The sequence below is a fragment of the Mus caroli genome, unplaced genomic scaffold (genome assembly GCF_978045245.1).
Source record: "Mus caroli unplaced genomic scaffold, Mus_caroli_1 scaffold_6, whole genome shotgun sequence".
NCBI lineage: Eukaryota > Metazoa > Chordata > Mammalia > Rodentia > Muridae > Mus > Mus caroli.
Window position 1 is genome coordinate 129,372,759 of NW_028227261.1, and position 25,044 is coordinate 129,397,802.

At 38.6% G+C, this 25,044-nt stretch overlaps 1 protein-coding gene across 3 annotated transcripts in view; it reads left to right on the forward strand.

The window, feature by feature from the left end:
* Positions 1 to 24,070, forward strand: part of Fhl5 (four and a half LIM domains 5) — a 41,475-nt gene extending 17,405 nt beyond the window's left edge. For 2 of the 3 annotated variants that reach the window (XM_021160842.3, XM_021160840.3), the window contains 5 exons: positions 10,488 to 10,658; positions 11,494 to 11,668; positions 13,824 to 13,993; positions 17,994 to 18,180; positions 23,822 to 24,070. In XM_021160842.3, the coding sequence (XP_021016501.1) occupies positions 10,500 to 10,658; positions 11,494 to 11,668; positions 13,824 to 13,993; positions 17,994 to 18,180; positions 23,822 to 23,985 (855 nt within the window). In that variant the 5' untranslated portion in view covers positions 10,488 to 10,499 and the 3' untranslated portion in view covers positions 23,986 to 24,070. Of the gene's footprint in view, positions 1 to 9,936; positions 10,058 to 10,487; positions 10,659 to 11,493; positions 11,669 to 13,823; positions 13,994 to 17,993; positions 18,181 to 23,821 lie in introns of all 3 variants that reach the window. The other variant, XM_021160841.3, reaches the window with a different exon arrangement.
* The last annotated feature ends 974 nt before the right edge of the window (positions 24,071 to 25,044 follow it).

Here is a 25,044-nt window from a genome sequence, read left to right on the forward strand (position 1 = left end):
AAAATCACATTGCTAACTTTACTGTCTGATTATTGCCATTGGATGATAATAGGATAGATTTTGACCTATACATATCATCCATTCTAGAAACCTGAAAGCATAATGGGATACTTGACACCCTAATCAGATCACCAAAAATAATGTATTTGCTTCCTTTCCATTCTTGCTCTTTTTTTCCTCTTTCACTTTTGGTGCAGTTTGTGATTTTCAAGAGAAGCTGATCCATTTGCTGGTGGATAAGCTGCAGTGGGAGCTGACATTATCATATTGAATGATGCTGTCAGAGAAAGTTGAGGTACAGAAAAGTAAGAAACATAACTGCTGCAGGCCTTCTTTGCTAATTTCTTTTCTTTTACCTAGAGCTCTTTCTTCCCAGGTGGCATGTCCCCTTTTTACTTTCCTGGGTTTTGTGGTTCCTCCAAGTCACATACTCACATCTGAAGACTTGGAACTAAGAACCACAAGTGCAATTCATGTGCAGTGTTTTTCTTGTAAAAGGAAGGACACTGAGATTTTGATTGGAACCGTTTTAAATCACATTTCTAGTGCATTAGTAATTTGTTTTTTTAATGTTAGCCAATGTCTTTCCTTCCCATTCTTTGACCTTCATCTTATTCTCTCTTTTGAATTTTTCTAGTGCATTAGTAATTTGTTTTTTAATGTTTGCCAATGTCTTTCCTTCCCATTCTTTGACCTTCATCTTATTCTCTCTTTTGAATTTTTCAGGCATGGAATGACACAGATATTGTATAAGTTTTCCTGTGTTCAGGCCAGGTTCTAGACAATACCAACCTAATTCCACTAGTCTTCTAAACCAAAATCTTAGTCTTTTAAACTAAAACACACAAGAACTCAGAAGTCAGTCCTCACTGGTTGCCATGGTCACCATAGCTGGCTTAGGTATCACCATACCTGAGGAGGTTTCTTTGGGGAGGAAGTTTTTGTTGTGATTGTCTCTCTTCCTAGCTTGCTGATTTCTTACTATTTTAAGTTTGAATTTTTGTGTGTGGTTTGTTTTTTTTTTTTTTGCCAATTCAGCAATACATTTTATTTTATTTTCTATTCTTGGGGGAATATTTTTGTGAATGTAATTTTCCAAACTTTCAGCAATGACCACCTTTACAATTAAATTTTAACTCTGAAATCTGGCAACAATATATGCATACATATTCTAATCCAATGCAATTAATTATTTATCACATTATATTATGTGATGTAATATTTAATGTAATTTTGAATATTCCCTCTTAATCTTCTTGAAATTGTTCCTCACTTGCACTAAGTTCCTTTCCAATGCTCTTCCATAACTCATGTTGCTCCACGAGACTTTTATGTTTCCTACTTTTCTGAACTGCAACTTTCTCTGACAACATCATTCATTATGATAACATCAGCTCCCACCACAATTCACCCACCGTCAAATAGTTCAGCTATGACAAAAGTCAAACCTACTGTAATGTAATATAATGTGATATGATGTGGACAGACAACCTGGTGACTCTCAAATCCAGCTCCTCAAAATCAGTACACATAAATTTGAAGTAATCTTTCCTCTCAATTAATTTTCCCTCCTATGCCCCATCTTCTGCAGCTCAATAATCCTAAGAGGAAGTCAGATATGAAATCTCAGGATGACTCATTCTGACTCCTCCATGTATTCACTTAGGTCCTACTAAATCTTGCTTCACCTACACACCTCACATCATCCTCTTCTAAGTGAGACATCACCTTCAGTCTGAGCGCCTCTGGTTATTCATCTTTCCCTGACTGCCAATGCCATTCCCGTGCATCGTCTGTTCTTCTTACAATACTAGGAGCAGAAACATGAATGTGCTATAGTGTTACTTCTCCTAATCTCTAAAAATCTGTCTCAGCTCTGTTCTCCATCTTCTCAGATTTCACTTATGGCCTGTGTGTTATACACTATACCATCTACACTTATGTGAACAAACTCTAGTCATTACTACAATAATGAAATTGATTAATGACAAGTTCCTCAGAACAAAACTATGCCTATAGCAAGATATGATTGTATAAATCATATCTAACCCTATATAATTTGATATATACATGAATTATAGAATTTAATGTGAATTTATTTGTGTTTTATTCTAATTTTTCATTAATAACTTTCCTCATACAAAAGGTCACAGTGAATCTCTTTCACATTCCTCTGAAACACATTAACAACTTTTCTAATGAAGACACAGTATTTATCAATCAAGTGGAAATAAAAGTGTCTGATTTTCTTAAAGTATCTACTAATCATTTCTTTCACTATTGTTAAGTTTTCATAAATGTCACCTAGAAGCCTGTCACTTATCTATTATAAAAAAAAAGTTTGACTGTAAATTGAATCTTAAAGCAATGAAGCTCTTTACTTCAGTTAGACTTTCCAAATTTGTTGGCTAATATAATAATGCCATCTCCTGCATGGTAAGCCACTTTGCATAAATTTCCTGTTCTTGTCTATGAATGCCTCATATATAAGCATGCTTCCCAATAGTGTTAGCCCATAGTAAATGCCCTACCCCATAAACTCAAGGACAGAGAAGTTTATTTTGGCTAAGATACCAGACTCCAGTTTTTAAGAGGTGCAGATTTGAGTTCTTAGATCATGCATTTTATCATCCAAATGATCCTGGCTTCAGAAAACAGTTTCTTTACCTGCCAAATGAGAAAACTAATACTACACTTTGGTGAATCTCTATGAAGATAAAACGAATCTGTGGACACTGGTAAAAATAATATTCGGCTTTCAGGAAGCTGAAGTATTCTACTCCATTGTTAATGTTTGTTGCACCAGGAGTGGTACTGAGTAACCTCTTGCCATGTTCATGACTATTCCACCCTATGATTCAGAAGTCAGCTTGCCCATTTTCCACCAATTTTTGCCTCTATCTCCACCACTGATACTGCTATTCACAGCCAAAGTCTGGTGATAACACCTGGGAAACTGACCGTAGGCATCCAGAATGGGTAGTAACCATCGTCAAAACATGTTGTGTGATACTATTGATAGGCTCACTCCAGATAGAGTATCTACCAAAGCAATAGTACTACCAAAGTCAAACTTGGTGAACCAATGAGTTTACCAGAGTTACTTACAGGAGTGTGGGAATGACTTCAAGATTGTTGCACCACCGAAGCCCACCCCTGTACGGGCTACATATCAGGGACCCTAGAGTACACTGTACAGCATGTTATAGGTCAGAGGGTATCTCTTCTGAGAAGCTGGGCTTATCTGGAAACTACTAACTCAAAGGAAATTGCTACAGAACAAAAGTAGGAAGATTTCTTTCACTAAGCATATACCTTCTAGATCTAGTAGCAGGGCTAAATGAGTTTCCTGAATACTCACTCACTGGAAGGGAACTGAAGAGATAATTTTGGTTGACATATGTTTCCACCTAGGAAGCGAACAGGGCCAAGGTAGACAAATTATAATATGTTCATTACACCCATGCAGATTCACCTTCTCCAAGTAGTTCCTGAATCTGTAATTGCTGAAAATAATTCCTGACTCCTTCCTTGAGGAAGGTAACTTTCAGCTGGATATAAATTAAATGAGAAATGAAAAGTACTTATCTTCACTCTCCACCCCTAAAAATTCCGACTTGGGTTTTAAAAAATACCTTAGCCATTTAAACATTTGTCACGCATAGAATGCTACTTCAATTATTGTAAGTTTTCATCTCACTTTGCTGCATTCCAACCTTATTCAGATGTTTATAAAATGCCCTACTCTTAGTTGGTTATATGCATGCTCTCTGCCAACATGCTGTAAGTTTGTCTGTTTTTATATAGCTTTTATAAACTCTAGCTGGCTATTTTACAAATAAAGTATACTTCATATATTTATTAAATTCATAGATAAATGAAACGTGTGTAATTCCCTTGGGAGGATATTAAGGATCTCAAAGATGGCAGCTAGTCCTCTCTGTCCTCACCTTGCTTGGCATGCTCTGTCAGGTATACCTGTGGTAAATCTCTTGGTTCTGCCCAGTAGAGTAAAATATAAGTAGATATGCTGCTCACAGCTTCGGCCTCCTCATCAGTTCCTCACCATAAAATGTAACTTGACAGGAAAATATTCTTTACTTGAAAAATAGCACCTAGGAAACCTCCTCAGCTGAAAAGCTCACATCCTTTTATACACAAATTTAAACTCTAGAGCAAGAATATGAAGAACACAGCCTTGTTTATCTTCCTGTGCTGGGTGATACACCATTTCACTTCTAAAGCAATCTTCTAAACCTGTAGTGCATATGGATAAGAATTACGAGCTTAAGTTTCTATCAACCGTGGGATGAATTTGAAAGCTTGGTACAAATGCCTCAGTTATATAGCACACATGAAGGAGTGCATACCTACATGTGTTGACATATCCCATGTGGACACATTACTAACACTAACAGTTCTTAAGGCTCATAATCATAAGTCAGCTTTGCTCAAGGATTTTAAAACTTCAATGACAAACTTCCCTACTGTCTTTGACAAGTTAGCACCAGGAGAGGGGTACTCCCCATGTTCTTGTCGGCAGCTTTACCATTCCATGGGTAAGCACCAATCCTGGACACTATTAATAATACACTGTTATGCTTGCAGATAGTAGCCTAGAATAACTGTCCTCTGAGAGGCTCCACCCAGAAGCTGACTGAAACATAGGCAGACATCCACAGCCAAACATTGGCTAGAGCTTAGAAACTTATGGGTGAGTTTACTGCTATATTTACTGCAGCAGTACAGTTCTTCTATGAGTTTTTTAAAAAGAAGATGTTGAATCCATACACAAGAAAGAGAAAAAAAACCAAAATAATGCACACACACACACGATTGGTAAAATTTCATACATCTGAAAAAGACTCTTTTTTTCTAACCTCTCCATCTTACCCCATTTAGTCAGAACTTCAAAATGCTGCTATTTCAAGGTCTTCCTGTATGCCTCATCTATCACAGTAAGAATCTGTTCCCAATTCCTGTAGCAATCTCTTATGTGTCTTTTCCCATTCCTTATAAACTGAAAATGATTGTTTGCGTGCTTGTCTGACCTCCCTTTCTTTTTGTTAATTCCTATTTATTTATTTATTTATTTGTTTATTTATTTATTTATGTATTCCAATTCATTCATTCATTCATTCACTTTACATCCTGATCACTGCCCACCTCCAGTCTTCCCCTCACACAGTCCATCCCCCTTTTGTTCCCTCTCCTGTTCTCTGAGAGGTGGAGCCCTTCTCCCAACCCCACCTCCATCCCTCCACACTGGTGCATCAAGTCTCTGCAGAACTAGATGCATTCTCTCCCACTGAGGTCAGGCAAGGCAGCCCAGTTATGGGAACATATTCCACAGACAGGCAACAGCTTTAGGGACAGCCTCCACTCCAGTTATTGGGAGACTCAAATGAAGACTGAGCTGCACATCTGCTACATATGTGCAGGGGAGGAGGAGCCTGTGTATGCTCTTTGGTTGGTGGTTCAGTCTCTGAGAGCCAAGAAAGGTCCAAATTGGGTGACTCTGTTGGTCTTCCTGTGGACTTCCTACCCCCTCTAGGGCTGTTAATCCTTTTCCCCAACTCTTCCATAAGAGTTTCTGAGCTCTAGCCAATGCTTTGCTGTGGGTCTCTGCCTTTGTTTCAGTCAGCTTCTGGGAGGAGCCTTTGGAGGACTGTTATGCTAGGCTCCTGTCTGCAAGCATAATAGTGTATCACTAATAGTGTCAAGGATTGGTGCTTACCCATAGAATGGGCCGGTTATTGATTGGCCATTCCCTCAGTCTCTGCTCCATCTTTGTCCCTGCATTTCTTATAGACAGAACAAATTTTAGGCCAAAAGTTTTGTGTGTGGATTGATGTTTTTATCCCTCCCTTGGGGGTCCTGCCTGGCTACAGGAGCTAGACTCTTCAGGTTCCATATCCCCACTGCTTTGCATCTCAGATAAAGTCTCTCCTATAGACTCCTGGGAGCCTGCCCCATCCCAGGTCACTGGCATGTCCTAGAGATGCTCTCAATCACTCCCACCCCACTCCCAGCTGCAGATTTCTATTCATTCTACTGGTCCTCTCTCCTGTCTCACCCTACACTTAATCCTGAACCCCTCACTTGCCTCCCCATTCCCTCACCCACAACAATTCCCTCCCTCAATCTGCCTCCTATGACTATTTGCCTCCTTCTAAGTAAAATTCAAGCATCCTTGACTGAGATTCCTTCTTGTTTAGCTTTGGATCTGTAACAAGTAGCATGGGTATCTTGTATTTTATGGGTAATATCTATATGTGAGTATATATCATATATGTCTTTTGGATCTGAGTTACCTCACTTAGGATATTTTTCTAGTTCCATCCATTTGACTACGAAATGCATCATGTTCTTGTTTTTAAAACCGAAGTAGTATTCCATTGTATAAATGAACCATATTTTCTGTATCCATTCTTGGGTTGAGGGACATGTGGGTTGTTTCCAGTTTCTGGGTATTACAAATAAACTTACTAAGAACATAGTGGGGCATGTGTCCTTGTGATATGGTGGAGCATCTTTTGAGTGTATATTCAGGAGCAAAGTGGCTGAATACAAAATTAATTTTAAAAAATCAGTACCCTCCTTTATACAGATGATCAATGGGCTGAGAAAGAAATAATTTAACAATCCCCTTCAAAATAGCTACAAATAATACAAAATACATTTGGTATAACTGAAACCAACAAGTAATAGACCTGTATGTCAAGAGCTTCAAATCTCTGAAAAAAAAAAAGGGAGGAAATTGAAGAAGATATTTGAAGGAATCTTGAAGGAAAAGAAGGAATTTGAAGATTGAAAGATCTCCCATGCTCATGGATCTGTAGGATTAACATAGGAAAAATGGCCATCTTACCAAAAGCAATCTATAGATTAAATGCAATTCCTATCAAAATTCCAACACAATGGTTTGCAGACCTTGAAAGCACAATTCTAAACTTCATAAGGATAAACAAAAAACCCAGGACAGCTAAAATAATCCTGAACAATAAAAGAACTTCTGGAGATATCACTATCCCTGATCTCAAGCTGCACCACAGAGCAATAGTAATAAAAACTGCATGGTATTGGTACAGAGACAGACAGGTTGATGAATAGAATCAAATCAGAGTCCAATTAATAAAACTACACAGCTATGGACACCTGATATTTAACAAAGAACCCAAAACAATACAATGGAGAAAAGAAAATATCCTCAACAAGTGGTACAGTCTAACTGGATGTCAGCATGTAGAAGAATTCAAATAGATCCATATTAATCACCATGCAAAAAACTCAAGTCCAAGTTGATTAAGGACTTCAAAATAAAACGAGATACACTAAATCTCATAGGATAAAAAGTTGTAAATAGCCTTGAACACATCAGTACAGGAAACAATTTCCTGAACAGAACACCAATGGCTCAGGCTCTAAGAACAATTATTAAAAAATTGGACCAAAGAGTACACATGGAGGGACCCATGGTTCCAACAAAGGATAGCCTTGTTGGGCATCAATGGGAGAAGAGGCTCTTGGTCCTGTGAAGGCTCAACACCCCAGTGTAGAGGAATGTGAGTGTGGGGAGGTGGGAGTGGGTTGGTGGGTTGGGGGTACAGCCTCATAGAAGCAGGAGGAGGGGGGTGAGATAGCCGGTCTGGGGGAGGGGGAACCGAGAAAGGAGATAACATTTGAAAGGTAAATAAAAAAAATATTCAGTAAAAAATTCTAAAAAAAAAATGGGACCTCATGAAACTGAAAAGTTTCTGTAAAACAATGGATACTGTCAATAGGACAAAATGTCAGCCTACGAATTGGGAAGATATCTTCACTAACCCTACATCTGACAGACGGCTAATATCCAAATATATAAAGAACTCAAGAAGTTAGATACCACCAAACCAAATAACTCAATTAAGAAATGAGGTAAACAGAATTGAAATGGCCGAGAAGCACATAAGTAATGTTCAGTGTCCTTAGTCATCAGAGAAATGCAAATTAAAAAGACCCTGATATTCCATTGTATACCCATCAGAATGACTAAGATCAAAAATTCAAGTGACAGCACATGCCATGTGCTATCAAGGATATGAAACAAGGTGAACACTCCTCCATTGCTGGTGAGATTGTAAACTTGTACAACCAGTCTGGAAATCAATCCAGCAGTTTCTCAGAAAATTGGAAATAATTCTACCTGAAAATCCAGCTGTACTTCTCCTGGACATATACCCAAAAGATGTTCCACCTTCCCTTCTTTCTTGATTTGCAGATTTCTGGCAGTTTAACCCCCCTAACCCCTTTCAAGGAAAGACCTTTCCCACTGGTCTTTCTATTGGCTCCCTAAGAATTGTGTATGGTATTAAATGTATATTTCTATAGCAATGATTTTATTTTTAGTAAAATATTTGAACGTATTTATACATCCATAGTTAATGGACATCATGAAATGAGGACTGAACCAACTTTGTGTTTAACCTACCCAACTCTTTGATGCTTTTACAAATGAGAATGAAATAGCTATCCTTAGTCATTTTTTTTTTTAAGAGTAAGGAAATAGGATCCAGGTTAAGAATTTTCTGTAGCACAAAGGCTGTCATGCACTTGGGAAGGGAGGATGGTGTGTTCTTGTCCTTATATTTAGAGTGTTGAATGTAAATCAATGTTTTAAATAAGCTACTGGAATAGTACCATTTTGGGAGGTTTTTGTCTTTATTTTTTCCAGTATACTAAAAATCTCATAAAATGAAACTCATCTGAGTATTCCCAAGCCAGGAGGGAACCCATATTTCATGGTGGTACACTATTCATTTTAAACTAAATACATATTCATAGTGAAAATATTTCCATATTGAGTGAAAGAAGTTAAAGGTGTCCTATGGATTGCTGTAAACGTAATTTGAAATATTTTTGTCTCAAGGGAATAGATCTGTTTCCTGCTGTTTTCAGGCTACTTTGAATGTGTTTGTATTCACTAGGAATGGACATTTCTGTGAAATTAATCAAATAGGGAATTCAATGTTCCTTGCAGATAATTTTGGCCACATCCCTTTGGGAACTTTCTAGTTTGAGTTTGTGTCTTTCCTGGGAAAAGACCCTTATGTTCCAGATCCTCATTCTTTCCCCTACTTAGCTGTGAAGAGCAGTAAACAAAATCACTACACCAGGAATTAATAACAATGTGGATTTGCCAAGAAACTCTTGCTACAGACTCCATCACTCAAATAAGAAAACAAAGTTTAATAATAGCATTTTTCATGGAGTGGACACAAATTAGCATCAAAACATTTTAAAGCACCATAGGAATTACTTGATCTACTGATTTTCCTAAAATGAAAGACATCTAGATGGGGAGAATCAGAATACATTCTACCAAATCCAGAGGTTGCAAATTCCATTTTTCCAAAGAAAAATAGTGCTATTGTTCTTGGCTATACTTAAAATACCATGCTCACTGCTTTTCTGTGTTTATAAAATAATTCAAAGTCTTATACTAACCCTAGATTTATATTTTAAGTCAGTTTTTATTCTGTTGGAAACTGTTGTACTGACTCATGCCATATATATGCTGGTCTTGCTCTGGAGCTTAAAGAATCCTATAGTTTTCCCGGCATCTCCATACTTGGGACATTGCTCAACTAAAGTCATAAAAACCTAGCATGTGGAATGAATCCTGCCTTCAGAGGAACTTTGTGTTTTCAGATTGGTGGGGACATTTCAATGCACAGTTCCAGATGGCCAAACCTAGCAGGAAGCAGGTTTTGGAGTCATTATCTAGAACGATAGGTGAGGAGAAGTAAACAGGAAGGCCTCAGGATTAATAAGCAAGACCCTTACTGAGAATTTAATACATTTAGAAATAAAAAATGCAGTAAAAATAGAAATGCATTAATTGTGCAAATTTTAATTAAAAAAATAATTGATATTTCTATGAAATCCCATTTTCAGAACTCATGATGATAGCTATGCAATGCCAGTTATAACCACACTGTCCACAGGTCCCAGGATTGTGTTGATGTGGGGCATCTCCTGTCTACCGTGTTCTCACTGATTTCTACATTGGCACATGGTGAATAAAAGATTTTGTCTCACGATTTGGATGGTTTTTGTTTTAAGAAAAAGAAGGCCAGGTGGTGGTGGCACAGGCTGGGTGGTGGTGGCACACATCTTTAATCCCAGCACGTGGGGGGAAAGCAAGTGGATCTCCATGAGTCCAAGGATAGCCTGATCTGCAGAGAGAGAGAGAGCTTAAGGACAGCCAAGGCTATACAGAGAAACCCTGTCTCAGGGAGAGGGGAAGGAGGAAAGAGATCATTCAAAAGAACTGTCAAGATGGATAGCCTTTTCTATATCACCATGACTACAAGCAGCTCCCTAAATTTGTGAAATTTTGCCTAGTAACATATAAACTCAAATGCTTGACTCACATTTTATAAAGGATTTATTTTATTTGTAATGACACTATGTAATGTATAAAATCTTTTTTTTTTAATCCATAGGATAAAACTGAAATGACAAGTAGTCAATTTGATTGTCAATACTGCACATCATCCCTGATTGGGAAGAAATATGTACTCAAGGATGATAATCTATACTGCATCTCCTGCTACGATCGTATCTTTTCTAACTATTGTGAGCAGTGTAAAGAACCAATTGAATCAGATTCTAAGGTAGGAATCACTTCTGTTCACACAGTTCCTGCTCCTATATAGTAGGTAACTGCTTCAGGATGCTCCTTTTCTCTGTGTTGACTTTTACTCACGTTTTCTACAGTGTAAGGCTGTGAAACACAAGTTTTAACCTCATCCTATTCTTAAGACAACTTGTGTGTGTGGCTGGGTGTAGTATGTGTGTGTGGTGGTGTGGTGTGGTGTGTGCGTGTCTGTGTGTCTGAGTAGTAGTTTTAGGATGAGTTAAAAAAATGTAAGAAGTTAAACTGTTTCCCCAGAATTTTACAACTAAAATGTTGAGTTACTTCTGGAATAGCTAAGGTATATAAAAATACATTTAAAAAGTTGGAAGCATAAGGAATAGAAATGCCTTCTTAAAAGTCTGCCTTGTTCCCTTAGCCCTGCAGGCTGCACCTTCTCACCTCACACTCTCTCCTCCTTTCCGAATATTATTTGCTTTCTCTTCTTCCTTGCCTTTGCTTTAGCTAAGTGTTGTCATTTGTTTGAAGTGTCAATAGATAATAAGATACTGCAACTAAAAAATAAAAATAAAATAAAATTAAATAAAATAATTCCATGTAAAACCTGTCTGGTAGGCTATAAAAGAAAGATAGAGAAAATCGACAAAATCCAGCGAGATTATTTTTCAATGTCCACTCAAACAAGCCTGAGGTTTTTGCTCTTAATTACCCCAGTCTCCTTTTTACAGATAACAGTTTCAGCAACTCTCCCTGAAACTAGGGGCACTAAGTTCCCAAGAATGTCCCATCTTGTCTTAGAAAACAGCTTGTTTTATTGAAAGCACATTTAATTAACTTCGTTTACTGTCTGAAAGGATCTTTGCTACAAAAACCGTCACTGGCATGAAGGATGCTTCAGGTGCAACAAATGCCATCACTCTTTGGTGGAAAAGCCTTTCGTTGCCAAGGATGATCGCCTGCTGTGCACAGACTGCTATTCCAACGAGTGTTCCTCCAAGTGCTTCCACTGCAAGAGAACCATCATGCCAGGTGAGATCCGGGCGGTTCTGCCTAAGGAAACTGCATCTCTAGTCACTACACTAGCATCACTGGCTCACAACACTGCTCTAAGAAAAGAAGTGCTGTTCTTGCTTTCTTCCTCTGACTTTCCATTCATCCATTCTTCTTGAACACATAAATTATGGTGCTCTGCAATTTTGTGATATTTTTGCAGTGACCAATGTCTTCTTTTTCATAAAGCCTAATTCATACAGACTTGTTGAGCCAGAGACAGAACTGAAGGATAAAGCTTATACCAGAAGAGCAACTGAAAACGCCCTGCCTTGGGCATAATCAGTGGTATTAAAAGGATCATTCTTCACAAGAATTTGGTCATAATCTTCACTCTGTCATTCATTCATTTATTCATTTGTCTTATTTGTGTATTTTTTTCCTTTGGGAGTGTCAGAGGACAACTTTTTTATTATTAGATATTTACTTTATTTACATTTCAAATGCTGTCCCCTTTCCTGGTTTCCCCTCTGAAAGCCCCCCTCCCCCTCCCCCTCCCCCTCCTCCTGCTCACTACCCAACCCACACCCACTTCCTAGCCCTGACATTCTTCTACACTGGGGCATCAAGCCTTCACAGGACCAAGGGCCTCTCCTCCCATTGATGACTGACTAGGCCATCCTCTGCTGCTGGAGCCATGAGTCCCACCATGTATACTCTTTAGTTGGTGATTTAATCCCTGGGAGCTCTGGGGATACTGGTTAGTTCATATTGTTGTTTCTCCTATGGGACTGCTAACCTGTTCAGCTCCTTGGGTCCTTTCTCTAGCTCCTTCATTGGGGTCCCTGTAGGCTAGGAGGATCCACCTCTGTATTTGTCAGGCACTGGTGGAACCTCTGCATTGACAGCTATAATAGGCTTCTGTCAGCAAGCACTTTTTGGCATCCACAAAAGTGTCTGGATTTAGTGATTGTATATGGGATGAATCCCCAGGAGGGGCAGTTTCTGGATGGTCATTCCTTCAGTCTCTGCTCTATACTTTGTCTCTGTAACTGGAGGACAACTTTTCTGAGTGAGTTCTGTCCTTTCACCATATGGGATCCAGGGATCAACCTTAAGTCAGCAGGCATAGCAGCAAGTTCCTTTACCAGTCTGGCCTTTTCAGTGGACAAAAAGGCATCATTTTATAGCTCTATACAAACTAGTTTGAGAGGAATTGCTTTCTTTCAGGGAAAATGGTCCCATGTATTTAACATCACTTAAAAATTTAATTAAAATGCAATATTATTTTCCTTCTTAATCTTCTCCCTCCTACCCCTCATAAGTTGGTCCCCCTCTCAGATTTCCAGCCTCTTATTTAACCTTTGTTGCTACATAAACATGTAAGCAAATAAGCATATAAACACAACCTAGTGAGTTCTTTTAGTGGTTCCTGAAGGTGTTTATTCTAGTACTGACCATTTAGTATTAGAAAACTAATCTGGGCTCATCGCTGGGAAATTCTAATAGTTTCTCTCTCAGCATCCCTTACTCCTAGGTATTCACCTAGGTATGAGGCATGATGAAATTCCCCCTATGTTAGAGCATCAACTGTTTTGGGAATTGTTCAGGTCTAGTTTAGGCATTCATGTTTAGATTTCATGGATGCAGCTCCCTTGTCATAGCTAAAAGCAATGATTTGATGGCAAATTTCTTGTTTCTCTGGCTCTTAAAATATTTCTTCCCTCTCTGCTATGCTCACCCCTTTTATTTTGGTCCTTTCCTATCCCATGAGTCAATCAATGCCCCAATTCTAGTTATTATTACTATCACCACTATCATTATTATTCATTCAATAAATTCAGAAAGCATTCTCACAATGTGGATCTTAGGGGTAGTGCTCTGAGCATTTACAGTTATCCCTGATGATGGCAGTGATTCAATTTATCTAAACCACAAACAATCCCAAGTCTCTACATGCAGAGCTTTCCCATTGCTTATGCAGAGACTGTAAGTTTTTTATGGGTGGCCCATTCTTTTAATAGCAGATCTGCAGCAATCCATCTTCTCTCTAATGTCTCAGAAAATACAAAATGTTATTTCACTAAAGGGCAATTTGTTTATTACTATTATACTTAAAATATTGGATATGTTCTCTTATAGGAAACACAAATGTACCTGGCTTGTACTAACCGTGTCTTACTTTGGGGTTCAGGTTCTCGGAAAATGGAATTTAAGGGCAATTACTGGCATGAAACCTGCTTTGTGTGTGAGCACTGCCGACAGCCAATAGGAACCAAGCCTTTGATCTCCAAAGAGAGTGGCAATTATTGTGTGCCATGTTTTGAGAAGGAGTTTGCTCATTACTGCAACTTCTGTAAGAAGGTAACTATCTAGTGATGGTAAAGCTGTGGAATCTTCCAGAACACTGTTTTTGTTGTTGGTGTTAGTTTTCTTTCGTTTTGTTTTTTGTTTCATTTTGTTTTGTTTTTAGCTGCGTTATGTATTTTGGATGAAGTGATCCTACCATGCTATATCTAATGTATAAGGTAATCTTTAATTCCAACACATCCCAAACTAAAACTGTCACCATGAAGATGACTGTCACCATGAAGATGACCTATTGTGTTTCCTAGCCCTAAATTCTACCTTAGATCATGGATTGATACACAGGTGACTTCATCTCTCAGTCCCATTCACTGTTTTATAGAAACTTTGTTCTGGTACAAGTGCATTTCTCTTCGCTTCCTAGAAGACAGCTTTGATTCATTTAGTATTCAATTTTGATCCATTTAGTTTTATGTGTTTCAGAGAAAAAGGGATTTGCCTCTCACAGTGACGGAGGGAAACAGGGTACTAGGAAACCTTCCTATCATTTTCTATTAACTAAGGATCTTTTCTGGGCTCAGGACTCTGTGTTTTCCAGAGGAGATGGTTAGGCTTAAGTAGGTGACAGATCATGAGAGAAATCCAGTTGGCATGTGGACACAGAAAGCCCAAGAGCTATGATTTCCTTCATTTCTCATGGCAGCACAAAATGAATTGTATTCTCACTTGCTTTCCATTCAAAGCATACTTTCTAGTAGGGAAAAGTCCTTTTTTTTTTCAATTATTTATTAGGTATTTTCTTCATTTACATTTCAAATGCTATCCCGAAAGTCCCCTATACCCTCCCCCCACCCCACCCCACCCCACCCCTGCTCCCCTACCCACCCACTCCCACTTCTTGGTCCTGGCATTCCCCTGTACTGAGGCATATAAAGTTTGCAAGACCAAGGGGCCTCTCTTCCCAATGATGGCCGACATCTTCTGCTACATATGCAGCTAGAGACATGAGCTCTGGGGTACTGGTTAGTTCATATTGTTGTTTCACCTATAGGGTTGCAGATTACTTCAGCTCCTTGGGTATTTTCTCTAGCTCCTCCATTGGGGGGCCCTGTGTTCCATTCAATAGCTGACTGTGAGCATCCACTTCTGTGTTTGCCAGGCACTGGCATCCACAAGAGACAGCTATATCAGGGTCCTTTCAGCAAAATCTTGCTGGCATATACAATAGTGTCTGTGTTTGGTGGCTGATTATGGGATGGATCCCCGGGTGGGGCAGTCTCTGGATGGTCCATCCTTTCATCTCAGCTCCACAAATGTGACCTAACATTTCCTCCTCCGTGCTTTAATGTGCAAAGCAACTCATATCCATCATCTTGATGAAGCCTGTCTGTATTTGATAAAATATATATTGATATTCTTGAAGACATCCTTAACACATGAAGCATCATGAGTTTAGAATGGCATTGTAAGTTGCAGGAGCACAAGGAATCGTGACGATGGTTTGGTGGTACTCTGGCTCCTGAATACTGTTATGTTTTAACTGTCCTGACAGCTCTCCTAAAACTACTTTTATAGTTGCATTTGGATGGCTGGAAGGCTCATTCAGCTTCCCAGGCTGTGGAAGACTGTGGCTATATGGAGGATAGGATTTGAAGCATTAGAAGCTAATGGAATGCTCTTATTGGCTTGTATACAGAGAATGACTAGGATTATTTCTATTTGAATTTTAAACTATACACTCCTTTAAAAAATTAGCTGGATATAAACGATTGTGGTCAAAGCAAAGGAAAAAGATAATTTTCAATTCAAACCAAAACCAAAACTTTGCTTAAATAAAACCAAACTATTGGACATCCAGACCTTTAAATAACCCCCCTCCCCTTTTATTTTGTTACACTTGAATATTCTACTAAAAAACTGGTAGCCCAAACTGTAAGTGCTTCAAATTCAATTATTAACAGTAAAAATAGAGTTAAAGGCGGTCTTCAATGTTTTAGTTTCTCTCTGCTGTGTTCACAATCATTACTGCTGGGGAGATGGCACCGTGAGCAAATCATTTGCTGTATAAGCCTGAAAATAAACGTTCAGATTCCCCAACTCCCATGCAAAAACTGGGCCTGGTGGAACAAATCTGCAACCAGAGCCAGTCCAGATGAAATGGGAAAGTTCAGTGATAGATCCTGTCTCATAAACGAAGGTGGAGAGCGTTAGACAAACTTCTAACCTGTACACACACACACACACACACACTCATGCACACACACACACACACACACACACACACACACACACACACACACACACTCATGCACACACACACATTACTGTCTCCACTTTACAGGGGAAGAAACTTATTCTAAGTCAGTCTTCAAACCAAACTTGGATATTAGATTTCAACTATGCTGCCTACTTCTTCAAAAGGAATATAATCACGGGCAAACTTTTTTTTCAAATGTTCCAGAGCTTTGGGATATATTATTTTTGCAGAGAATCCATTTTTCAACTTTCTGATCTTTTAAGCACAGCCTACAAACCATTTGACCAAACAAATCAAAGGAAGCATGATTTTGCGTGTGCCTGCTGACAGGCATTTGAAGTCAGTGGGAGGCATTCTCAATTGCTTCCCTTCACACATACCACCGAGCTCCTCATTTACGTATTCAGAACACTGTAGTGTGCCTTTTCACTTCTCGAAAAATTGACTCATACCAAAAATCTTTAGTTTCTAAGAAACTTGATATAAGGTTACAGTGTGTTTAGAATATGTATTATTTTTCAAAAAAATCTTATAAAAGACAAATTATGTCTGTGTTTGTCAGCAAAGATGGCTTTAGCATGGATTTTTAACATCTAGTAAAATTGATACAGATCTGTAGTCATCTAATACCTTCAATAGTGCATTTCCTTGGTCTTTGTAAGAGATGAACATGAACATATTCCAGGTTCCTCAGCAGCTTTGAGGACAACATCTGTGGGTTGCAAAGAAGAGATGATTGTAAAATAGCTACACAGGAAGATGTAGCAAGAATTTATCAACCTGATACTCAATAAAGATGTTTCAACCTTTAAAATAACATGAAGGTTAAACTGGCTTTAGAAAGGATATAATGTGGGCTATCTAAGTGGTAAAATATCCCCCTAGCTACAAAGCCCTGGGTTCAATCCCCAGTACTATACAAGCAAAATGGAGAACTGAGAGGCATCTGAGGTTCAATGTACAATGTTACAGATTCCGTGAGTCCACGCTCAGCTTTTATGTGGGTGCTAGGAATCTAAACTCTGTATATCAGTTGAGCCCTGAAATTAAAATGTCACCTGTTAGTTTCAACCACTTTCTTGTTCAAAGTATGATATTATAATGGCTTTCCAACAAGGCTGAGCATGTGCAAATTTCAGTACCATCTCTCAGGAGCTGTAGCAAATGACCCTGTCATCATCAAACACTCAAGGACTGCTTATCTCCAGAAAGACCAAGTCTATGCCATGTAGAGGTGCTGAGGATATTCAGAAAGGGGCATCCTTAATCTGGTACTGAGGATCGGGTAGAGAACTAGTCATTGTTCACAGTGACAATGCTCATCAACCCCGCCCAGATCTCCAGCCCTCACATGCTGAGATGCTTTCAAGAAAAGTACTGCAGCTCTGTTTTGTTTTATTGTGTTTGTCAGCATTCGTCAAGGTCAGGAATTGATATAAATATGTTGGGTAGAACTATAATAGCCCTAGCAAAGATACAAATAAAAGCTTACTGAAAGACAAAGTAAATCAATTGCCTACTTCCTTTACAGTGTTCCAGAGTCCAAAGTGGTTCTGCTTCTTTTCTGACCCACTGTTTAAGAAAATTGGATGTATTTTCATTTTTGATGTTCTGTATGATCTCTATAACATTTGGATTCTCATGTTTTCTAAAAACTTTCAGATGTTTTCAAGGAAACAAAGCATCCTAACACAGTGTGGTGCATAGTTCAGAGCACCAAGTATGGGGACAGAGAAGCATGAGATTGTCTGAACTGCAAGGGTACCCATGCTCATTGCCTTTCTGATGCTGCTTTGGCAGGTGATAACTTCCGGTGGGATAACCTTCCGTGATCAGATATGGCATAAAGAGTGTTTTCTGTGCAGTGGCTGCAGGAAAGAGCTTTATGAGGAGGCATTTATGTCAAAGGATGATTTCCCATTCTGCCTGGATTGCTACAACCATCTTTATGCTAAAAAGTGTGCAGCCTGCACCAAACCCATCACTGGTAAGTGCTCCATCTCAGTATGGTTCCACCATGACACAGTTTCAACTATGGAAAATGCTACCTAGTAAATTTAGAAAATGCAAATAAATATGTGATTTCTATCAGTGACATTTTCATTTGAGATAAACACAAGTACATACTCACTTTTAATTCTAAATTTTACATGGCCCTCTCAAGGAAATGACAGGGTATAATTTAGGTGGTGACACTGTAAAAAAGTAAATATTAAACCTACTTATATGTTTTCTAAGGACAGTCACAGTCCAAGGTAGGAAAACAGGTAAGCTATAAGGTCAGAGAAGGCTCTAATAAGGAGGTCCAATTTGAGAGTCTTTGAGGAGTTGAGAGGGCAGAAAGGGTACTATTAAATCAGAATCCTACATTCCAACAAAAGCCAAAAAAGATTCAAAATGTAAAAGCTTTTAATTAAATTCAACTATTCTATAAAATACCCGAAGCTATAATTAGAGTAACATAAAACAGGAAATGGTTGGATTTCTTTTTTAGATGCTTTTAACAAATGTATTACTCCTTAATCTGTATTCACTTGCAGCAACTTTTGATTATGAAAGAAAGCAATATAGTATTCTACTAAAGAAGCAAAGTACAGGAGACGTGGCTTGAAAAGTAATGTCGATGACAAATCGATCCGTACTAAGTAGCTTCTCACAGGGCTGGAGGAGCACACTGTGCTTGTCTCAGAACCATCTCTAAAATGTTAATCCTGTGCTAAAGAGGTTGAAGCTGGCATGAGACTTGAGAAACCTAGCAGCTATCCGTCCAGGCAATTTACTGTCATTAATACTGTGACAGAGCTTTATGTCCCCTTTCCATTCCCAGGATTCTTAGAACATATTTCATGTTTTAGCTCAGATTGCATGAGAACAAATAAATTAAGTTATTCGCTTTCCTACTCCAACCTCAAGTCTCTCTCCCTCTTTCTCCTTTTCTCTCTCTCTCCCCTTCCTCCCTCCCCCCTCCCTCCCTTCCTCCCTCCCTCCCTCCCCCCCTCCTTTCTTCTCCTCTCCTCTCCTCCCTAAGTCTCTGTTGAATCTACATACATTTTGAAATAAAGGAAAAATACTTACTGTGCTGAGCTAAAAATTAAAGATTTCCCACTTGTAAACAAAGAAAGTGGTTTCCAGGTTAGGCACAATCTTGTTTGTCTATATAGGGGCACCGTGTTTCTCAGATTCACACGGGTCCCTAGAAGTGTTTGGCTAGCAGACAGGTTTACTTGGCCAATATGTAATTGACAGGGTTGGGAAAGGAACTAATAATAAATCCATTGCTACAACTAAAAGCAAATTAAGAGCTTGCCACAGTCAGGCTGCCTTCACTGGCCCTAAGTCACTCTCCTAAGCAGCAGAGAGGCTGCCCTGTTACAGGGGCAGGTCCTGCCTATCCATCACATGTTTCCTCTAACATTAAGTGGTGTTACCTACCTCCTTGGCTCTTTCAAGATCTCACATTAACAATTCTGGACATTGGCTCCTAACCACTCCACTCTCTTGCCTAATATGCATCTGTAGCTCCTGCAAAGGAAGCCAGTTACAAGCTCCATCACTTTTAGAATGAGGGACTTCCTGCAGTTCAGTAGCACCAGGACTCCAGATTCTCCCTAAGAAATCCTCCCATCAAACTCTGCCCTAATTTGATTTGAATTGGGGGAAAAAAAAGGCCCTGTGATGAGAAAATTAAGGTGTTACATAATTCAAAATATTTTTACAGCTCTTGGAGAATTGTAAAAGTTAATGGCAATCTCACAGAGCCTACACAAGCCCTTACCTTGATGGGGCTCAATTCTGATCCATGACGGACTCATGTGCCTATGTGATGTTTCTAGTAAATGTATCATCAAGCTTCATTCGGTATGGACAGAAACCAACACTTTTTTACACAATACCATAAAACGAAGCACCAGACCGAAAACTAATCTGAATGTGGTAGCATTTAAGTGAGAAGGGTCAATCTAAAGTAATTTCTAAGGATTGTCTCCAGACTGAAGTGCATGCACAAACTCATTCTAATATTTCTTAGATATATGTAAAGTCCAAAGTCAGGCTTCTTTAAACTGGAACCCTCTGAGTTAACACACAACAGGAAATGCTGGGAACACTATGTATTTTTCTTCTGAGAGTCATGAATTAGTGGAAACCCTTAGGCACCTAAGGAGTTATGCATTCTTACAGATAAGTTCAAGTTCAGGAAAACTTATTGCACATTGTGCTGACTACAGTGAATGATAACCTATTATACAATTGAAAATCTAAAAACAACTGAATTTTAAAGGATGTATCTGAAGTAATGCATGCTAATTAAATTGATTTAGGCATTCCATAATGCTTGCATATGACATCATGCTGCATACTGTAGATAAATATAATTTTAAATCAATATTAATTTTAGGAGAATCTATTTATGTTAGAATGTTTTTAGCATTGTATCCTATTGTAACTAAATCTACCTACAGCTGGGTACATGCAATTTGCTGATGCTGTTACAATGAATTGGCTTCAGTTGAACTAATTTCAGATATAAGTATTATTTTCATTTGGGGTTTTATTTTTAATTAAAATATAATTACACCACTTCATTCACTTTCTCCCTTTATCTTTTCCTATCTCCTCTTCTGAAACTCCTCTCATTTCCTCCTTCACTCTCAATTTGATAGTCACTTTCCATTGATTGTTGTTGTCACACACACACACACACACACACACACACACACATACAGAGAGAGAGAGAGAGAGAGAGAGGAGACAGGAGACAGAGGAGACAGAGAGAGAGAGAGAGAGATAGTAAATACAACCTACTGGGACTGTTTGTATGCAACTGGGACTGTTTGTATGCATATGTTTTCCTTCCTTCCTTCCTTCCTTCCTTCCTTCCTTCCTTCCTTCCTTCCTTCCTTCCTTCTTTCTTTCTTTTTTTAGATGGGGTCTCAATATGTAGCTCTTGCTACCCATAGATACTCAGATATATACTATCCAATATGTAGACTAGGCTGCTGGACTCCCATAGATCTACCTGCCTCTGCCCGCCAAATCCTAGAATTAAAGATAGGCACTGCCACATCCAGCAGCAGGTTTGATTGCTAAAAAAGTTACTGCAAATGACCCTGGTGACCTAAAGAAGTAAACACAGCCAAATTTGAAACAATTTGCAAAATCCTCAAGGGTTGGACTACGCCTTAGAATCCTACTGCTAGATGTCTCAATTTTTCTTCCTTGTAAAAGTTTATGGCTACTTTTTCATTTGTCACTTGAACATGGTTTGCCAATATAATTGAGAATAACTCAGAGGCTTCAATGTCCTACACATTCAATAATTAGTTCTTTGAGAGAGATTATTTATGTATCCACAGAACCTTACTCTTACAGTTAACTTATTAAAGCTTTAATTAATTGGCATACATCTTAGTTATGGTTTCTATTGCTGTGATAAAACACCATGGCCAAAAAAGCAAGTTGGGGAGGAAAGGAAAGCAAAAGCAAACGGGAAGGAAGGCTTATATTTCTATATTACTTCCATATCCATCAGTGAAAACTTCCATATTGTCATCACTGAAGGAAGTCAGGACAGGAACTCAGATGACAGGAACCTTGGAGGCAGGAGCTGATGCAAAGTCCACGGAAGGATGCTACTTACTGGCTTGCTCCCCATTGCTTGCTTAGCCTAATTTTTTTTTTATAGAACCCAGAACAACCAGCCCAGGAACGCTGCCCCCAATTACTAATTAAGAAAATTCCCTAGAGGCTTTCCGACAGCTAGATTTTATGGATGCATTTTCTCAGTTGAGGTTCCCTCCTCTCTGACTACTCTAACTTGTGTCAAGCTGACAGAAAACTAGTCAGTATAGTATACTGCTAGTTTACTCTTATTGTAAGATAATGATAGGACTATCACAGATATATAAGATACATGTTTAATAATGAAAAGAAAATCATATCTGAGTGAAAAAAGAAATAAAAAGAAAAGGAAAGGAGTATGGTGGAGGAGAAAAGTATATTGTAGATTAAAGAGAGAGCATAGCCAGAGGCAGACACATCATGGAGAGTCCTAAATGGTCATGGGCCATGTGAGGAGAAAGGAGGAGGGGACAGAGAGGGTCCAAATACAGCAGCCAGGAGGCCAAAGGTACCAGAGGGGCAAGAAACCAAAATGCCTGGATTATATAGGGAAGAGCCCCTGGGGAAAGGCCTGCCCAGCACCTGTGGTGGAAAGTTTAGGATGAGGGCCAGGTATGCCAGCCATACCCTATATAGATAAGGACTGTGGGATGCTGGGGAAATCTGTTAGCCAGGGCCCCTTTGATATAAGTAAGCACCTCAACCATTTGTCCCAGGTTGGAAACTTAACATGATCTTAATTTCTTTATGAGCTAACCTCTGTGAAAAGATGTAGAGATGACTCAGTGGTTAAGAGCACTCGCTGCTTAATCACAAAGACCAGAGTTCAAGTCCTAGCATCCATGTTATTAATTCACCACCACCTATGAATGCAGCTCCAATAGATCCTACACCTTTGTCTGGCATCCTCAGACACCTGTACACACATGTGTACAATCACACAGACACAAATATAAACATTTTTATATGAAAAGGTTAAATAAAACTCCATTATCATTTTCAGAGAACTTACATGAAGTAGATTAATATTCACACTTGTGCTTCATCATATCATAAGAGAATTAGCTAATGCATGTGAATCAGCAAAGGAAACATTTTTTGTCACTCCATAAGTCATAAGCAAGTCACCAGAAACCCATGATGTGAACATTACTTGGAGAGAATTGTCAAAGGAAATAAATATCCAACCTGTAACATTCCAATCACTTCCCAACTTCTAGAACTTTCCTTTCTCCCTACAACTACTTGACTTGAGTTTGTTGAAATGTATGTTAAAATTATATTACACAGACCGGTCGGTGTTTCAGTGAGTGCTTTAAAAACTAATTTAGCTTAAGCAAAGTCAAAGTTGTAATGGAGGTTGAAGGCCATCTTGGAACTCATCTCTGAATAAAGTGACCAGGTATCTAGAGTGAGGAGACTCCTCCACTCACATTTACATTCTGAGCCAAAGCTGTCGCAGGACAAAGTACTATAACTGTTACTATAGAATAGCTCTAGAATAGTCTGGAAGACATTCTCTGTGCCTCAATCCTCTCAAAATAGGACTTGTTCCATGTAAAATTAGCATGGAAAAATGAGAAGGAAAGTCACTAAAATAATAACAGAAGTATACATTCCTTTCATTGTATTTGCAGCGAAGAAAACTTGATCACATGAAGAGGGGGACAAAATATATTTCTGTTTGGGTTCCGTGGGCTTCCACATTCCCGCTGTGCTATAACTTCCTAACCTTCAGGCACAGTTTTTATCTGCCTCCTCCCCAAAAGAATCATTTAAAAACACACATCCAGATCATTTTACCTCCTTAGATTACAGCAGAACTGAATCAGGAATCTTGTGTGGCTGAAACACTCAGTTGAGCATGAGGCCAGAGAGCCACACACTGTGGAGTTACTCAGGTCTACATTGTCTGGCTCTCTCTATGCAGTAGTTTCTAGAGGTTTTGCCAACTTCCCAATTTGGTCATTGAAAGAATGAGTTACTCTTTATCTCCAATTCCTTTACAGGCCTCAGAGGTGCCAAGTTCATCTGCTTTCAAGACCGCCAGTGGCACAGTGAGTGCTTCAATTGTGGAAAGTGCTCGGTCTCCTTGGTGGGTGAAGGATTCTTGACCCAGAACATGGAAATCTTATGCCGCAAGTGTGGCTCCGGGGCAGACACTGACGCTTAGAAAGAGACAAGTCTTTCACCATCTGAAATCTGCTTTGCCCTTGCTCTCACTAAATCTGGAACTTAGTGGCACTATTTTTTTATTTGTATTTTAGAAAGTAGTTTAGTGTGGGGTACATAGCATAAAAGGTTTAGCACGCTTTATAATTGAACTCTATAATAAGAAACACACAAAAACCACAGTCCAATGGAAATGAAGTACTAAGCCTCAAACTTGTATCTCCTTGCAAAATACTGCACTCTACTGTTTGAACGAAGATTATACTTTTTTTAGCATATTTCCTATACTTAGTGATTATGAATATTCCTGATGACGGACATGTTTTCACACTTCAGATGGAAAATAACAAGATCCAACTGAGAAGTATACGAGAGAGAAATATTTGCATTGTAAGCTAGTTGGTTATATCTAACATGATAGATTGAATATGAATGGCAGGAGAACTAGATTTACGAGAAAATCAATTAGTTATCATCACATTTTAGGATCATTCTTTCAGAATGACTTAGAATCATTCTTTGTTCACAAGAACTGAATGAGAGTTGAAAAAAATGTGGATTTTCCTCATATATAAATTTTCCACCACCAGTGGCCCCTTAGTCAATAGAATTAGACAGTTATAGTACCTTTATAGTTAAGTACAAAGGGCTTCATCTCTACCTAGGGAAAGCCAAGCATGGATTTTGACACATTTTATATTAATTGTATTTTCCAAGCCCACAATGGCTTTTCTAAATGCTTACTGATGCTAAGTAAATCTAACCAAAATAATTGTTCTCCCCAAAAGCAAAACTTGAGAGTAAATAGATGATTAAATTTTCACTTATAAAAATTAACGTTAGGGAATTAGTTCAATGTTAGAACACGGCTTTCATCCAGACATCTAAGGCATAATAGAATGTGTAATTATTTCTACACTTCACACATTTTGCCTTCAAAAATTACATAGATGATTAATGGTCAGATGTGGTATTTAAAGAAAGCTAGTAAAAGTAATAACTTAAAAATAATAATTCACTGCTGGTTATTCAGGACCTGCAAATAAGCACAGTGCAAGAT